The sequence below is a fragment of the Oncorhynchus clarkii genome, chromosome 13 (genome assembly GCF_045791955.1).
Source record: "Oncorhynchus clarkii lewisi isolate Uvic-CL-2024 chromosome 13, UVic_Ocla_1.0, whole genome shotgun sequence".
Taxonomy (NCBI): domain Eukaryota; kingdom Metazoa; phylum Chordata; class Actinopteri; order Salmoniformes; family Salmonidae; genus Oncorhynchus; species Oncorhynchus clarkii.
Window position 1 is genome coordinate 52,449,625 of NC_092159.1, and position 18,961 is coordinate 52,468,585.

Here is an 18,961-nt window from a genome sequence, read left to right on the forward strand (position 1 = left end):
ATAGTGGAGGAGGCCATTATACAGTGCTGAAGTCCCACCCCTGCAGTCGTCAATTGTTACCACAGCCGCAAAGTAATACATCCCGCCTGTTTCTACTATTGCTCTTCTTAAAATCTGATTTTAAACCTAACCTTAACGTCACTGCTAACCTTATTCCTAACCCCAAACACTAATAAAAACCAAAAAGTACATTTTTGTTTTCCTTTTAATTTCTCTCGACATAGCCAATTTTGACTTTGTGGCTGTGATATCTAATGAAAACACCCCTGCTGAACAAAATACATACCATCAGATCATCCTTTCCTCTCATTTTCTTGTTAGCTAGTATCTCACAAGACTAGCGATTCAAATGCGATGTAACTTTACTTTCACAACCTTTGGATCAAGAAGTAACCTAGTGTTTTGATGTTCCATTCCACGTCTGGCTTGAATCAATCATCTCGTACAGCGAGTTAGCTAAAACTCTAGTAAGATGCTTACCTTGACTGCTATATTCCTTCATTCTCAGCTAGCTAGAAGCTAATATTGTGTTAGCCAACAAGCTAACTAGCTAACAAGTTAGCTACCTAGCTGGCAATCTGTTTAAAAAAAAATAGGTGTGTCAAATTAAGTGAAATCTCTGATTCAAGTTTAGATGTTTATCATCTTATCTAATGCCATGTAACTTGATGGCAAGACAAGTAGGCAGAAGAAGTGTTTTAAGGGTGAGCTAGCTAGCTGGCAAGTTAGCTCCTGGGCGGTTTGGTACTCGTTTTTGAAAGCTATCTTCCAGTGTATTGTGATGTGACGCACCAGCGATGGGGTTTGGTAGTAATGTTTAACTAACCTGTCACAATCTGTTCACAGATGCACTCTGAATGTCTAGTTGCCATACAGTTGAAGTTGTCCCAACAACAGCAGTAGCTAGCTACAACGACCACCACCAAGAGATAGCTGTGGTTCACTGGTGAATCATCAGGTGGAAGAAGATTTGAGAGAGAGAGAGTCCTATGCTGGACAGGATCTTTTGGTTACCTACCAAAGCAGCATCTGTTCACTTCCACAGACAGACAGAAGGATAAAAATGCCTCTTGGATTGGGTAGAAGGAAGAAAGCATCTCCACTAGTGGAGAACGAGGAAGCAGAGCCGATCCGAGCGGGCCTTAATGTCCCAGGAATGGACGGCCTGGATGGAGGTGGTGTGGGGCTCGGGGAGGGTACTACCCAGGAGGGTCTGCCACCCCCACCCACCAGCCTGAGACCTCGTCTGATCTTCCACACCCAGCTAGCACACGGTAGCCCCACGGGACGCATCGAGGGCTTCAGCAACGTGCGAGAGCTCTACACCAAGATCGGAGAGGCCTTTGGGATCGCACCACCAGAGGTGAACAATATGACGACTGACGTGTGTGTGTGTGTGTGTGTGTGTGTGTGTGTGAGAGAGAGAGAGAGATCTGCTTCAGTTTATCCCTTTACTGACTCACTTTCTAACTCTTCAGGTGATGTTCTGCACTCTGAACACTCACAAGGTGGACATGGACAAGTTACTGGGGGGTCAGATTGGGCTGGAGGACTTTATTTTTGCCCATATCAAAGGCCAGAGGAAGGAGGTGGAGGTGTTCAAGGGGGAGGACGCCCTGGGGTTGACCATCACTGATAATGGAGCTGGATACGCCTTCATCAAGGTGGGCATGGTTACTGGCTAGGAAATCAGTCGTCTGTGTCTGACACCTCTGATAGGTCTGGCAGTGGAAGGAAATGCATTAGCATCACACACAGAGGACTAAAAATAGAACAAAATGGGAGCGTTTGAAACGCAGAGCCTCAATTGCAGCAACAGTGTGGAATGTACAGTAGACTGAATAGTCAGTTGTTAGTTAGTTGCCTATGCACATTATAGAGTTGTTTATGTTGCCCACTGCCAAATTGTCTGATTGTGTGAAATGGTGGATTTTTACTTTGTCTCATCCTGTCCCTTCCAGAGAATAAGAGAGGGTAGCGTGGTCCATCAGATTCAGGTCATCAACGTGGGAGACATGATTGAGTCCATCAACGGCCACAGTCTCATTGGCTGTCGACACTACGAGGTGGCCAAGATGCTCAAGGAGCTGCCCAAGGGGAAGGACTTTGTTCTCAAGATGGTGGAGCCCTTGAAAGCCTTTGGTGGGTTTGTGTATGTGTGTGTATGAGAGATTGTGTGTGCTGACACAGTAATTATGAATCATATTATGGTGTGACAGATTATATTTAGGAATGAGTCAGCACTTATCAAACTTTGTAATGCCTTTTACTAATTGCTCTTATATTATCATTGACTAGCTAGATATAGAATTAGGAGGTTAGAAACCTGATGCTCCTTTGACATGTTATGTTGTCTCCCTTACCTGTAGACATGATCAGCCAGAGGTCAGGAGGGGCCCGGGCTGGCTCAGGAACCCAGCTGGGGACAGGGAAGGGCACCCTGCGTTTACGCTCCAAAGGCCCAGCCACGGTGGAGGAGCTGGTGAGTGTGTGTTGGTTCTTCTATTACCTTTAATAAGGTTAACATGGTTTCAGGTCATGACTATGTTTGTTGTATTTGTTTGACAGCCCTCTGCATTTGAGGAGAAGGCCATAGAGAAAGTGGATGACCTCCTGGAGAGTTACATGGGCATCAGAGATAGTGAGCTGGGTAAGGGAGACGGTGTGTGTATACGTGTGAGTGTGATTCACACATGCAGCTCCTGTTAGCAAAGTGGTGACTTGTGTGTTGCCACTTCAAATCAAATCTTATTTGTTACATGCTGTAAGCAACAGGTGTAGACTAACGGTGAAATGCTTACTCACGGACCCTTCCCAACAATGCAGAGAGATAGAAAAGTAAAACATGTAATAATAGATACACAATGAGTAACTATAACTTGGCAATATACACAGGGTACCAGTACTGAGTCGATGTGCAGGGTACGAGGTAGATGTGTACATTTGACTAGGAATAAAGTGACAAATAATAAATGTATGTGATGAGGCAAAGTTTGTGCAAAAAGGGTCAATGTAAATAGTCTTGGTAGCTATTTGGTTAACTATTTAACTTCCTATTACTTTGTTGTGCTGTGGTTGACCCCTCTCCCTCACTGTCAGCTGCTACAATGGTGGAGCTGGGGAAGGACAAAAAGAACCCAGATGAGTTTGCCGAGGCGTTGGACGAGACTCTTGGTGACTTCGCCTTCCCGGATGAATTTGTTTTTGACGTCTGGGGTGCCATCGGGGACGCCAAGGTCGGCCGGCTGTAACCGGGGGGAGCAGGGGACCAACCTGTGTGTGGTTTTGAATGCTGAGGCACCAACCTGCAACAAACAGAACTACTAGGAAACACCACACTACCATCATGTGATTTACTTATTGTTTTCTGTGTACTTATTATTTTTTACGTGGAGTTTACTACTCTTGTTGGGATACTTTTGGGGGAGACTCTTTGGGAGGATAGAGGATAGTGTATGGGAGAGGATAGAGGACTCTGATCACTAGCTCTGATCACTCGATCAGGCTGAAAATACTTTCATCAGACTCAGACTATTGAGTGCAATACGTGGAGGTTATTGTGTTCAAACAACAAGTGCTTTTCAATTTTCTTCCAGGTCTTGTGGTTGTGGACACACCTCCTGACCTTGAACACGTCACATGTTAACGCCCAGGTCTTTGTTCCACTAGTCCTCTGAGGAACAATCCCGAGAACAACAAGTGGGAGAAGGGACCACGGCTTACATGCACCTACCCTTTTGAAGTTTGAGTTCAAACAAACTGTGACCTCCCCACCCCCCCACACTTTGCACTGTCTTGCACTGCCCTGTAGAAAATATAAGAAAAGTGCATTGTACTTCACTGGAGCAGTCACTCACTACATAGCACTGGTGCATAGAACTGGACTACAGTATTTGTGTTCTGTGCGGTGTTGTTCAGAGAGAGGCGTATTGAGAGGCTCATGCCCAGAATGTCCTGGTCAAATCGCATGGTCAGAAAAAACATCTTATTAGCCCGTGCTATTATTGTTTGTCTCCTCGTTGTGAGTTCTTTTGGTTTTATGTGCTGTTGAGTGTCACTATTGAAGGAGTGTTTTGGCTGCTGAAGGTTCACAATGCGTAGACTGTCACTACAAAATTAGCTGCAGCTTTTTCTATGGTTCAAACTACAATCACTATCAGTTTTTCTGAAGTGAATAAGGTATAGAAACAAGCTGCACTTGTAGCACATCTCAGTCTGTTAACAAAGATAGTCTGGTTAATACTTAAATGGTCCCATTTGCCAGGGAAACTCCAGTATTAAGAAAAGCAGTGTTATATTACAGTATTACAAGAATACTGAAGAATTTGAAATACATGTTAAAAAAAAAAGTTTAAAAAAAACTATTGACTTATTGGTAGACTGTGTGAGCCTTTCACTTTTCTATTTTTTAAGAAATGTTTTTGCAGGATTTTTTTAAAGGAGTGGTGTTTTAAATGAAAAGGCGTTGTGTAACTGATGAGGAATTTCCTTTGTTTTAATTGAGTTGGTGGTAAAAATGAAAACTGATATCCATGCCAAAAGAATTGGCATTTCCAATAGACTGCATTTTTTAGGGACCAGACAGTCTCAACATGAAGGAGCCAAATAGTTATGCACATAAGTCATGGAGCGGTCAAGTAATGAAAGGAAAATGCACCATTATGCAATTCTGCAATGAAATGAAGGACCAAGTCCAACACTGTTACTTTAGGAAAGAACCTGGACACTACCGTAGGAACAGAATGATGTCATTATCAAACCAAACTACTTTCTGCCAAGTCATCTGGCTTTTAGTGACTTCTTTATAGATGAATAAAACAACATGCAATATGGGTCAAAGTTCCAAGATATAGAAAATAATTACTCAACATAGAAAATATTTTGTTTTGTAACTTTTTGGGGTTTTATCTTTTCCATAGTCTATCTCGCACAATATTTTTGTAGTAAATTGTTTGGTTGTTTTTCTGTCTTTCAATGCTGTTGAAGTATATCTAGATGGTTACTGTCATAAAATAGTGATAATAGGCACTGGAATACTGAGGACATTGTTTTGGTATGGCTTTCTATTACAATGTCTGATTTATAATGGCAATAATAATGAGGAAGATGATGAAATAAGATGTTTTGGTATGGCTTTCTATTACAATGTCTGATTTATAATGGCAATAATAATGAGGAAGATGATGAAATAAGATGTTTTGGTATGGCTTTCTATTACAATGTCTGATTTATAATGGCAATAATAATGAGGAAGATGATGAAATAAGATGTTTTCCATGTCTTTCCCTCAGTTGAATACACAAATGTTGCCTTGGACTCTTCAACAGGAAATATTTCCCTAGATGTAATTCATATTACTATATTATGTCAGATTGTTTAGCAGAAAAAAGTGCAAAATCATATTTTTTTTAAAGTATATTTTGTCATTTTCCTTAGTGGGGCAAGAAAATGAACTAACGTCAGGTCGTAGTCAAGCTGATATTTTGCACAGGCTGGCTGAGTTGGTGTTCACCTGCGAATGGAAACATGTTCTTCTTAGAGAGACAAACACATCACCCCCTGGAGTGCTGTGTGTTTATAGGTGTGTAATCAGGTCCCGTTCTCACCTCAAAAAATCCATGCATCTCAAATCAAACGTATTTTTCACGTACACATGGTTAGCAGATGTTAATGCGAGTGTAGCGAAATGCTTGTGCTTCTAGTTCCGACAATGCAGTAATAACCAACGAGTAATCTAACCTAACAACTCCAAAACTACTACCTTATACACACAAGTGTAAAGGGATAAAGAACCTAATCACTCCCTTCAGCCCTCAATAGTAGGACAGTTTGGGAATGCAATACACAATGGGAATTTGATATGGCGTATCAATGTTTGAAAGTCACGTCTAAGATTTAATTTGTAATTGTACTGATACTAATCTTAGTCCTGGGATGGAATATATACAGCCTCTAAAAGCTCGGCTCAGCATCCCACGTTCTGGAAGTTTTTGCCATGGTCAACCTTTAGCGGTCTGAATCCCCAAAACAACCATGTTTACTGCATACAGTTCACTGGACACAGCACGTCATTTCAACGTTGAAATTTGGTTGATCAATGTGATTTCAACCTTTATTCACCCACTCAAAGACAGCCAGAAGTTTGTTGAATTCCTAGTGCGTTATCACTATGCTTTCAACCATCTAAAAGCACAACCAAATTCCAATGGAAAAACAATGTCCGATTTTTGGTTTAGTTATCATCTCAACGTTGTTTCCATGTCATTTCAATGAAATTACAGTGAACCCACGTGGAATAGATGTTGAATTGACATCTGTGCCCAGTGGGAAGATTTGTCTATGTAAAAAATATGTTACAATGTTGACACAATCCTGTGGTTGAAATTTCACCCTCAAAACAACAATTTACTTTGATTACTTTTTTCAAATCCAATGTAGATTCCACGTCACAATACGCTGACAAATTACGTTGGAACAAAGTTGATTCAACCAATTTGTGTCCAGTCAGAGCACTCCTAACCCTACTCCCAGGCTTTACCCACACATGACAATATGGTATAGGAAACCTACAAAATAATAGCAAGAACCCCCTCTGCAGTTTAGAAAATGCTGTCATAATGCTGTGCTGATAAACATTTACATTACATGTTTAACATTTGTAGGTTTCCTATCCTATTCCTATGCCTCTCGTTTCTCAGAAACAGGCAGACTGACTGACTGGGAGGTCAGTTGGGCTAGGCATAATAACTAAGGACTAGTTTCTTAGAATCCTGTTGTGGGCAGGTACAGTAGGTAGGAGGCCAGGGGACGTGATTTGGCTTTTAAAGACATTTTTCCCTTGGGGGGCGGAGCAGGACCTGTTCTACAAGTCCAGGTCACCCATAGGATGTGATCTCATGTCCCTCATTTACTATGTTGTGTGTCCTTAGCTGTCAGTCCAGTGTCTGTTCCTGGATGTGAGAGAGCTGGTAGAGAGCCTCAGGAAAGAGTAGATGCTACAGCACTGCTGAAAGATATTTCCTCTACTGAAAAGGGAATACACCACAGTAGTCTCTAGCTACAGTGCAGGAGCCAGTCATGGCGCTGCGCCCACGGGCTTCCTCCCAGCCTGGGAAACCTTCGTTCTTACAGAGCCCCAAGGTGGTCATGGCTCTGCGGCCCAGGGCCATGTCCTCTCACTCGGGCTCCATGCTGGAGGATGAGCTAACCTGCTCTGTGTGCTGCGAGATCTTCAGGGACCCTGTGGTGCTCAAGTGCACCCACAGCTTCTGCCGGGCCTGCCTGCAGCAGTTCTGGAACCAGAAGAAGGCGAGGCGCGAGTGTCCCGTGTGCCGCAGGAAGTGTTCCCTGACGGAGCCCACAGTGAGCCTGGCTCTGAAGAACGTGGCCGATACCTTCTTCAGGGAGCAGAGGAGCCAGGGCGAGGCGGGCGGGGGGCCAGACAGAGGGGGCGTCCCAGTGAAGTCTGAGGCGAAGTGCCACACACACGGGGAGGTGCTGAAGCTGTTCTGCCAGGACGATGCCGAGGTGCTCTGCTGTGTGTGTCACACGTCTAAGAGGCACCAGGGCCACTGTGTAATCCCACTGGAGGAGGGGGCCCAGGAGCTCAAGGTTAGAATGGCTTGTCTCGTATCATTCAGTTTTGGATGGCTGTGTAACCCTCTTTTATGGTGTTGCAAATATTGTATTCTGTCAGAATCTTTTAATTTCACAGTTTTTATTCAGATATACTACTTTATATTGATCATATTACCTTGAAAATGTATTCTTAATCCAGCTTGTTTTAGCACCAGTATAACACTTGAAGCAGTACAGTCAGCAATCAAACACAACTATTGTAAAACATGATTGTTATTGATGTGCCACATTTCACAACAGTGACATTTCGAAAGGGAGCCAGAGCCATTGATACTGTATCTACTAGTTGGATAAAAAAAACTAAGAAAACTACACATTGTAAGGTGATACGTGAATGCTTCCTTACACGGTTACACCGTATGCTAGATCAAAGCACTGGCAGCAATTTTTCACCTAACCCTTACCTGGTGATACTTTTTAATTCTCGATTCAGAATAAACTTTTCTATTGTAAACGTCTGTGTGCAGTTGCAGACGGTACTCCAAAAACCATAGAATATGGTGTCACCAAAAAAACATCACCAAAATATCCTGATTACGGTTAAACAGCAGCCTATGCACGACCTCAGATGAGCTTACGCTCTGCCGTTGACGTTCGTGTTTACATGGCTAGATTTGCTTGAGCTAATTTACCAGACGCTCTTATATCTCGTAAAACGTTCTCCCCCTCCCCCTCTCTCTCCCCCTCCGCTCCCTCCCTCAGGAAGAAATGAAGAAAGAATTGATCCCTCTGAAGAAGAGCCTCCGTGGCCTCTATGAAGCCAAGCAGGAGTGTGATGACACAACTGTGCACATCAAGGTATCAACAGACAGGGCGTCTGAAACCGTGGGATATCTGCAGATCCCAACACAACACTGACTGATGTTTAGCTCACACACTGTTAGTCTGTAAACAGTTGGAGGAATGCCTTTGAAAAAACAAATCCTTGAAAATATGGTCTTATAACTTGTGTACAGTATATCCTCATGTGGACAAAGCAGTCAATATGCTTTGTGCCTTGTATTTGAGCAAGCAGTACAAGTGCCTGGTGTTTGACCAAGCAATTTCCCCTTGAGGGATAATAAAGTTATTTTAAATTGATTGAGTTTATCACAGAAATCAGACATGTCTAGGTTGTAAGAGACTTTGTTGTCAATGGCTTGCCTACCAAAACAACATTTTGACAAATGTCTGCAATTGTGTGCCACTGTTCTAGAGTTATATATAAGATTGTATCTCTCCTATGACCCGTTTGTCCAGAGCCAGACCCAGCAGACAGAGAATCACATCAGAGAGGAGTTTGAGCAGCTCAGGCAGTTCCTTCAGAATGAGGAGGAAGCCAGGATAGCTATTCTACAGGAGGAAGATGAGCAGAAGAGACATCTGGTGAGGAAGAAGGCAGAGGGCATCACGGCAGACATCCTCACCCTCTCTCATGCCATCATCGCTATTGATAATGACATAGCTTCCAGTGATGCTCTTTTCCTCCAGGTAAGAAGAATAGGACCTTTTATAAACCAGCAGTATTAACAGTACAAACAATTACAAAACATGTGTCTTGTTCCATTTTCAGAACTACAGAAACACAAAGAAGAGGTAAGTGTTTTGACTTGAGTACCTAATACCCTTATAATGTAATGTACCAAACTCCAACTAGAACTAAGTGGCTGTTATATTGTTGTAGAGCTGTGATACCTCAGAAGGGTCCAGAGGAGATCTCAGGTGCTATGATCAACGTGGCGAAGCATGTCAGCTCCCTCAAGTACAAGGTCTGGGAGAAGATGGTGGGGCTGGTGGAGTACAGTATGTATAGCAAGACTACAGTTGTCTGTTTATGTTCCAGTCTTTGGCTTGTTGGGTGTCTAGCTAGCTATAACTGCATTAACTAACGTTCTAGTGAACTTCTACTAACTCGTATAGATGTACGCTAATTAATTTCTTACTAGAACCACAACTTGTAAATATTTTCTAAAACTGTTTCCATCACTAAAGCCCTTTTCTCCATCTCCCAGCTCCTGTGACTCTGGATCCTAACACAGCCTACTCCTGGCTCTCTCTGAACAAGGACCTGACCAGTGTGACCAACAGTGGTCATGTGCAGGTGCTCCCAGACAACCCAGAGCGTTTTGACCACTTCGTGTTCGTCCTGGGCTCTGAGGGCTTCACCACCGGCTGCCACGCCTGGGAGGTAGAGGTGGGGGACAAGGACGACTGGATGCTGGGTGTGGTCAAGGAGTCCATTAACAGGAAGGGACGGATCTCAGGCTGCCCTGAGGGTGGCTTGTGGATGATCTCCCACTGCGAGGGTGAGTATATGGCCGTGACCCGGCCACGCACCCCTCTCAAACTGAAAGGGGAGCTGAAGAGGGTCAGGGTGCAGCTGGACTACGAGTCTGGGGAGGTGACCTTCTCCAACCCTGTTAATATGATGTCCATCTACACCTTCAATGATTTCTTCACTGAGAGGATGTTCCCCTTCTTCTGCCCCGGAGCCAACATCAACGGCAACAACCCCGGCCCGCTGAAGATCTGCCCGGTCAAAGTGGCTGTGTGGAACAGTGCCACCTGGTGATGAGGAGGGGTTCTGACGGCACCATTCAAAGAGAGTGGTAGCTGTACATCCAAAGCACATATCCAGCCTCAAGACACATAGGTAATGGCGTAGTGAAATGTTTGGCACGGTGTGTGTGGAAAACATTTTGTAAGATCTTTTAGAGATTTTTTTGATTGCCTTTTGACTTTATCGATAGAAGAAATTAGATCCTGATTATTACTGAAAGACTCCATTTGACAAGGGCTTTTTGCCATGTTGTGGAATGTGTAGTAAAGAGCACGTGTGAGATGAATGAAGATATTCAATACCACACAATGAATATTACAATTCCTGTATATAAATGCCCAAACACGTATTTTTTTTTCTTCTCAATTGAATAAACTTTGGGGGGGGATACCACTTGATTTTACTCATGTTTATTTGATGCATATTTATAGAAGGTTTATAGAATGTTTATAAAAGATTGTGTTCAGAGTTCTCCAGTATTCAGTACAATCCAGTGAGTTTACCAGGGCATGACTTTTCCCTCATAGTCCAGGAAGACCCCAGTCCGTTTCTCAGTAAGGGAGTCCATCACGCTCAGGAGTCCTTCCACACTCTCTGGAGCATCGATCGCCCCTTGGTGGTCATAGTAAACACATACAGTGGGGAGAACAAGTATTTGATACACTGCCGATTTTGCAGGTTTTCCCACTTATAAAGCATGTAGAGGTCTGTAATTTTTATCATAGGTACACTTGAACTGTGAGAGACGGAATCTAAAACAAAAATCCAGAAAATCACATTGTATGATTTTTTTAGTAAGTAATTAGCATTTTATTGCATGACATAAGTATTTGATACATCAGAAAAGCAGAACTTAAAATTTGGTACAGAAACCTTTGTTTGCAATTACAGAGATCATATGTTGCCTTGGCTGTGTGTTTCGGGTCATTGTCATGCTGGAAGACCCAGCCACAACCCATCTTCAATGCTCTTACTGAGGGAAGGAGGTTGTTGGCCAAGATCTCGCGATACATGGCCCCATCCATCCTCCCCTCAATACGGTGCAGTCGTTCTGTCCCCTTTGCAGAAAAGCATCCCCAAATAATTATGTTTCCACCTCCATGCTTCACGGTTGGAATGGTGTTCTTGGGGTTGTACTCATCCTTCTTCCTCAAAACACGGCGAGTGGAGTTTAGACCACAAAGCTCTATTTTTGTCTCATCAGACCACATGACCTTCTCCCATTCCTCCCCTGGATCATCCAGATGGTCATTGGCAAATTTGGGCCTGGACATGCGCTGGCTTGAGTAGGACTGTTACGGATACAGGTATCCTGTGTCTGTGTGTATCCTGTGTGTGTTTATTTTCTCTCCTTCTCCCCTCACAGGTGAAAATCATTACTCCCCAATCAGTCAACAATCAACCCATCAATCAGAAGACACACCTCCTCCTGTTTCCTACCCTATCACAGTTCCTTTCCCTTGGTTTAAAAACCCTATCATTTGTTTGCTCTAGAGCACAATCTCTTTGTAATGCCATGTTGGTAGATCTCTATTCTTTATAGATTTCAGTAGCTCAATCTCTTTGTAAATGCCATGTATGTAGATCTCTCTCTTTGCGTATTAACCTCTCTTTTGTTTGAGCACCTCCATATCACTTTGTCATCTCCTGTGAGTATTGTTTTTGCTTATGGTGTTTGCTGGTGGGAAAAGGGGAAACCAAGACAAGTCGCCCATGGGCATACACTACCCGTAGGTAAACTTTGTTAAAAACACTAGTTAGAACTGGGTGGACCACCCACTGTATTTTTGGTTAGTTAGTTAGCTGTTGTTGAAATAGGCTAGTCTAGCTTAGGGGTGTTTTTGCATATTTGTTTCTTTCCTTGGGTCCAGCTCAGCCCCTTTTCCTGCTCCCCCCCCCATTACCGTGTGTTTTACAATAAACCCTGAGTTTGACGGTATTATTTCAGTTGTCCTGGTTATTACGTTCACACTTTTACTTTGTCACAATTATAATTTACATGAGTTATGTTACGCGTCTCATTACCATCCCCCCTAGACTGTCGGGCCAAAAAGGGATTCGTAACAAGGACCTTGCGTGCACTGCAGGATTTTAATCCATGACGGCGTAGTGTGTTACTAATGGTTTTCTTTGAGACTGTGGTCCCAGCTCTCTTCAGGTCATTGACCAGGTCCTGCCGTGTAGTTCTGGGCTGATCCCTCACCTTCCTCATGATCATTGATGCCCCACGAGGTGAGATCTTGCATGGAGCCCCAGACTGAGGGTGATTGACCGTCATCTTGAACTTCTTCCATTTTCTAATAATTGCGCCAACAGTTGTTGCCTTCTCACCAAGCTGCTTGCCTATTGTCCTGTAGCCCATCCCAGCCTTGTGCAGGTCTACAATTTTATCTCTGATGTCCTTACACACGCTCTGGTCTTGGCCATTGTGGAGAGGTTGGAGTCTGTTTGATTGAGTGTGTGGACAGGTGTCTTTTATACAGGTAAAGAGTTCAAACAGGTGCAGTTAATACAGGTAATGAGTGGAGAACAGGAGGGCTTCTTAAAGAAAAACTAACAGGTCTGTGAGAGCCAGAATTCTTACTGGTTGGTAGATGATCAAATACTTATGTCATGCAATAAAATGCAAATTAATTACTTAAAAATCATACAATGTGATTTTCTGGGTTTTAGATTCCGTCTCTCACAGTTCAAGTGTACCTATGCTAAAAATTATAGACCTCTACATGCTTTTTAAGTAGGAAAACCTGCAAAATCGGCAGTGTAACAAATACTTGTTCTCCCCACTGTACATGGTCGGCCTCTGTGGTATTAGACTTTTATTGGGCCATGACTAATCAAAGCCTTTCAAATTTTGTCTTGACCCCACCAGATAATCAAAACAGAACATCAGACCAAAAGCCCAGTTGTAGGCTTATGCCACGACCCACTATTGGGTTCTGACTCCTGCTCCTGATGGACTACTGGGACAACACTGCTCTAAGGTGCTTAAACATAGTTCATTACATCCTTTCCCACCCTGAGGTTAATGCACTCAATAGAAGCACCCTGCCAGTCAGACTCACCTCTTCTCCACCCTGCCAGTTAGACTCACCCCTTCTCCGCCCTGCCAGTTAGACTCACCCCTTCTCCGCTCTGCCAGTCAGACTCACCCCTTCTCCGCCCTGCCAGTCAGACTCACCCCTTCTCCGCCCTGCCAGTCAGACTCACCCCTTCTCCGCCCTGCCAGTCAGACTCACCCCTTCTCCGCCCTGCCAGTCAGACTCACCCCTTCTCCGCCCTGCCAGTCAGACTCACCCCTTCTCCGCCCTGCCAGTCAGACTCACCCCTTCTCCGCCCTGCCAGTCAGACTCACCCCTTCTCCGCCCTGCCAGTCAGACTCACCCCTTCTCTGCCCTGCCAGTCAGACTCACCCCTTCTCCACCCATGTCAGTGCGGACCCAGCCCGGGTGCAGGACCGCAAACAGGATCTCATCCTTCCTGAACTCCTCTGTAGCGCAGAGCGTCAGCATGTTCAGACCAGCCTGAGAGGAGAGGAAAGGAGGAGCAGGAAGAGAGAAGGGAGGGAGGCTATTAAAGAGGAGAAGATACAGGACAATAGATTGGATGTAGAGCCATGACTACGGAATGAATGAAAAGGTCAAACTCATCAGACATGACATGTATTCCATTCCAGCCATTACAAAGAGCCCGTCCGCCGATTTAAATTGACACCAGCCTCCACTGACATGGCTGGGCTAACCTGACAGGGAATTAAATGTGATGGGAGAGGATGTGTTATGACAGGCAGGGTAACAGAGGTCTATTTACTTTGCTGATGCCATAGGGAAGAAAGAACACATCTCCTTGATGGTTGCCATGGAGGCCACCATGCTGGAAATGCTGACCACAGCTGGCTTACTGCAGGACATTCCTGGTTTCCCACTGGCTGTGGCTGCTGACTGCAGATAGAGCATAAACTCCTTATGAGGGTGACAGGGACAGCGAGGGAGACAGAGAAAACAAAATGATGAATCATTCTTCAGTATTCTGCACTTTTTGGTTGCAGACATTAGGAAAAACAAATACATTTTGAATGTCCTCTAAAACGTATCTGTATGTGTGTTTTTCTGGCTCTCTGCCCTCACCTTAGTGATGTCCATAGGGCCCAGGATGTTGGTGTTGAATGCAGCCTGTATTTCCTGGGTACTTGTGGTCTGCATGGTGCCGTGAGTCAGCACCCCTGTGTTGTTTACTAGCACGTTGAGCCCAGCCTTCCCCACCAGACTGCCCACCTGGCTGACTCCTTAATGCTGCAGGGGTCTGTGGCGTCTGACAGACACAGAGGAGAAAAAGTCTGTCAGTCAACCGCTAGACTAAACCCAGATCTGTTTGTGCTGTCTTGCCACCCCTAACAGTAATTGTCCTGAAAGCACAAACAGATCTGGGTCTAGTCAACCCCAGTATCCAGTCTAACATCCCAGCTGGCCAGCTCAGAGTAACCTGGCACTCTGCTATGTGATTCATACAGTACAGGCTATACAAGTGCATGCTGTGACTGGTGAGATTGACAACAGTGCCATTAATAGGCTCAATAATCCTAGTGCTAGAGCGTGAAGAAACAGAAGAATGGTACAGAGCGAGTACTCACCAAGACGGATGACAGTGATGACATTGGGGTGCTTCTTTGCCAGGTCTCGCAGACCCTTAAACACAAAGGACACATTGTTGGTTAGACACAGAAAATACATCTCCAGGAAGGCTTTATTTTCTATATTTGCTCAGTAGAGTTTTCCTTATTCAGTGGAGTTTGCCTTCAAGCAGAGCCATGTATTTAGAGGGTTGGGCCATTGAGGTTTGTGCATTATGATGCATTTACATGACACTATTTCAACATTCTAAGGCAGCCATGTGAGCGCCCTATTAACAAAATTTGGTTAATATTTAATAATCACCATGCACTGCACACTGCCCTATCCCATCTGGACACGAGGAATACCTACCTAAGAATGCTATGTCTATAGCTCAGCCTTCAATACCATAGTACCCTCCAAGCTCATCATTAAGCTTGGGGCCCTGGTCTGAACCCCGCCCTGTGCCACTGGGTCCTGGACTTCCTGACGGGCCGCCCCCAGGTGGGGAAGATAGGAAATATTCACTTCGCTGATCTTCAACACAGGGGCCCCACAAGGATGCGTGGTCAGCTCCCTCCTGTACTCCCTGTTCACCCATTACTGCGTGGCCAATCACGCCTCCAACTCAATCATCAAGTTTGCAGACCACACAACAGTAGAAGGTCTGATTACCAACATGGAGGAGGTAAGGGCCCTGGCGGAGTGGTGTCAGGAAAAAAATCTCTCTCTCTCCCTCAACATCAACAAAACAGCAGAGGGAGCACGCCCATATCCACATCGATGGGATCGCAGTGGAGAAGGTGGACAGCTTCAAGATCCTCGCCATACACATCACTGACCATCTGAAATGGTCCACCCACACAGACAGTGTGGTGAAGAAAGCGCAACAGAACCTCTTCAACCTCAGGAGGCTGAAGAAATTAATATTGGCCCCTAAGACCCTCACAAACTTTTAAAGATGCATAATTGTCGGGCTGTATCACCGCCTGGTACGGCAACTGCACCGTCCGCAACCGCAGGGCTCTCCAGATGGTGGTGCGGTCTGCCCAACATATCACTGGGGGCATACTGCCTGCCCTCCAGGACAACAACAGCAGCCGATGTCACAGGAAGGCCGAAAAGATCATCAAGGACATCAACCACCTGAGCCATGGCCTGTTCACCCCGCTACCATCCAGCAGGAGAGGTCAGTACAGGTGCATCAAAGCTGGGACCGAGAGACTTACAACAGCTTCTATCTCAAGGCCATCAGACTGTTAAATAGCCATCACCAGCCACCCGGTTACTCAATCCTGCACCTTAGAGGCTGCTGCCCAATATACATAGACATGGAATCACTGGTCACTTTAATAATGGAACACTAGTCACTTTAATAATGTTTACATACTGCTTTACTTATCTCATATATACAGTGGGGCAAAAAAGTATTTCGTCAGCCACCAATTGTGCAAGTTCTCCCACTTAAAAAGATGAGAGAGGTCTGTAATTATGACAGACAAACTATGTAACTATGACAGACAAAATGAGAAAAAAAATCCAGAAAATCACATTGTAGGATTTTTTATGAATTTATTTGCAAATGATGGTGGAAAATAAGTTTTTGGTCACCTACAAACAAGCAAGATTTCTGGCTCTCACAGACCTGTAACTTCTTCTTTAAGAGGCTCCCCTGTCCTCCACTCGTTACCTGTATTAATGGCACCTGTTTGAACTTGTTATCAGTATAAAAGACACCTGTCCACAACCTCAAACAGTCACACTCCAAACTCCACTATGGCCAAGACCAAAGAGCTGTCAAAGGACACCAGAAACAAAATTGTAGACCTGCACCAGGCTGGGAAGACTGAATCTGCAATAGATAAGCAGATTGGTTTGAAGAAATCAACTGTGGGAGCAAGTGAATGACCTGCAGAGTGCTGGGACCAAAGTAACAAAGCCTACCATCAGTAACACACTACGCCGCCAGGGACTCAAATCCTGCAGTGCCAGACGTGTCCCCCTGCTTAAGCCAGTACATGTCCAGGCCCGTCTGAAGTTTGCTAGAGAGCATTTGGATGATCCAGAAGAAGATTGGGAGAATGTCATATGGTCAGATGAAACCAAAATATAACTTTTTGGTAAAAACTAAACTCGTCGTGTTTGGAGGGCAAAGAATGCTGAGTTGCATCCAAAGAACACCATACCTACTGTGAAGCATGGGGTGGAAACATGCTTTGGGGCTGTTTTTCTGCAAAGGGATCAGGACGACTGATCCGTGTAAAGGAAAGAATGAATGGGGCCATGTATCGTGAGATTTTGAGTGAAAACCTCCTTCCATCAGCAAGGGCATTGAAGATGAAACGTGGCTGGGTCTTTCAGCATGACAATGATCCCAAACACACCGCCCGGGCAACGGAGTGGCTTCGTAAGAAGCATTTCAAGGTCCTGGAGTGGCCTAGCTAGTCTCCAGATCTCAACCCCATAGAAAATCTTTGGAGGGAGTTGAAAGTCTGTGTTGCCCAGCAACAGCCCCAAAACATCACTGTTCTAGAGGAGATCTGCATGGAGGAATGGGCCCAAATACCAGCAACAGTGTGTGAAAACCTTGTGAAGACTTACAGAAAACGTTTGACCTCTGTCATTGCCAACAAAGGGTATATAACAAAGTATTGAGATAAACTTTTGTTATTGACCAAATACTTATTTTCCACCATAATTTGCAAATAAATAAATTAAAAATCCTACAATGTGATTTTCTGGATTTTTTTTCTCATTTTGTTTGTCATAGTTGAAGTGTACCTATAATGAAAATTACAGGCCTCTCTCATATTTTTAAGTGGGAGAACTTGCACAATTGGTGGCTGAATAAATACTTTTTTGCCCCACTGTATACTGTATTTTATTGTACTGTATTTTAGTCAATGCCACTACGACATTGCTCATCCTGATATGTATATATTTCTTAATTCCATTCTTTTACTTTTAGATGTGTGTGTATTGTTGTGAATTGTTAGATTTTACTGCACTGTTGGAGATAGAAACACAAGCATTTTGCTACACCCGCAATAACATCTGCTAAATATACTGTATGTATGTGACCAATAACATTTGATTTGATTTAAATAAGGCTATGTAATTGGATGTCTAGAACTAAAACAAAATACAACATTCTAAAAGTCGACCCAACTCTCTAAATACATGGCTCTGCCCTCAAGGACATAGCTGCCCTAAGAACAAACATAGAATAATGAACACTCCAATCTCCCCTCTCTGCTCCAGCAGCAGCAGCTCTGCTCTCACCTCAGCTCTGAGCCCGTCTAGGTCTCGGCAGCAGGCTAATAACTGGCGGACCGGCCAGGGAGACTCCACCATCTGTTAACCATCTCCAAACCCAGGCCTCGGTTGTCCCCCGGGTTCAGGATGCTGCATGCTTTAGCTGCCATTTCTTCTCGTTTCAGTCTCTGCCTCGACCTGGAGTATGTGACTGTTCAGGGCTCTTCCTTCTCACCCCCTTTATAACGTCAATCATTTTCATTGAGTGTTTATTCTGTAGCCTCACCACACCCAGTCCACATTAGATTGTGTATATGAGGTATGCTGAGATGTGTGTGTGTGTGTGTGTGTGCGTGTGCGTGCGTGCCATGGGCAGAAGGGGTTGTGTATGGGAAATTAAGGATGTTAATACCATACCTGATGGTTGCAAATGAAATAGAACCCACTGGGCACTCCCTGGTTGAATCAACATTCTTTCCATGTCATTTCAATGAAATGACGTTGAACCAACGTGAAATAGACGTTGAATTGAGTCTGTGCCCAGTGGGAAGTTACATCATGTAAACTGTGATGAGGGCTAAGCCAACAGTAGGCATGGGGACGCAGCCTGGACTGCAGCTAAAAGCTGTGTGTCCATCGAACAATTGAAGATGAATGAGGTAATGTAAACAACTCAGCTTTGGGAGTTGAAGGTGGATCAGATTCAGGGAGCTGATGAGAGGACGCTTCCCAAGGCCTGGACAAACCGTCACCTGAGTGGCGCAGCGGTCTAAGGCACTGCATCTCAGTGCTAGAGGCGTTACTACAGACCCTGGTTTGATCCAGGGCTGTATCACAACCGGCAGTGATCGGGAGTCCCAAAGGGCAGCGCACACTTGGCCCAGCGTCGTCCGGGTTAGGGGAGGGTTTGGCCCAGCGT

General features: G+C 44.5%; 2 protein-coding genes and 1 pseudogene across 2 annotated transcripts; 2 read left to right on the forward strand and 1 right to left on the reverse strand.

Annotated features, from left to right (window-relative positions):
• Window positions 1–280: 280 nt before the first annotated feature.
• On the forward strand, window positions 281–5,189 carry LOC139424036 (PDZ domain-containing protein GIPC1-like). The gene is made up of 7 exons (XM_071175723.1): window positions 281–467; window positions 847–1,363; window positions 1,479–1,664; window positions 1,962–2,142; window positions 2,370–2,482; window positions 2,569–2,650; window positions 3,100–5,189. The coding sequence occupies exons 2-7, from the start codon at window positions 1,064–1,066 to the stop codon at window positions 3,249–3,251; spliced, it is 1,014 nt and encodes a 337-aa protein (XP_071031824.1). The 5' UTR covers window positions 281–467; window positions 847–1,063; the 3' UTR covers window positions 3,252–5,189.
• A 1,888-nt stretch (window positions 5,190–7,077) lies between these two features.
• LOC139424037 (E3 ubiquitin-protein ligase TRIM35-like) lies at window positions 7,078–10,553 on the forward strand. Its single transcript, XM_071175724.1, has 6 exons — window positions 7,078–7,611; window positions 8,341–8,436; window positions 8,878–9,108; window positions 9,191–9,213; window positions 9,302–9,420; window positions 9,630–10,553. The coding sequence occupies exons 1-6, from the start codon at window positions 7,078–7,080 to the stop codon at window positions 10,187–10,189; spliced, it is 1,563 nt and encodes a 520-aa protein (XP_071031825.1). The 3' UTR covers window positions 10,190–10,553.
• Window positions 10,554–10,676: 123 nt separating this feature from the next.
• On the reverse strand, window positions 10,677–18,212 carry LOC139423581 (C-signal-like; annotated as a pseudogene).
• Between the last annotated feature and the right edge of the window lie 749 nt (window positions 18,213–18,961).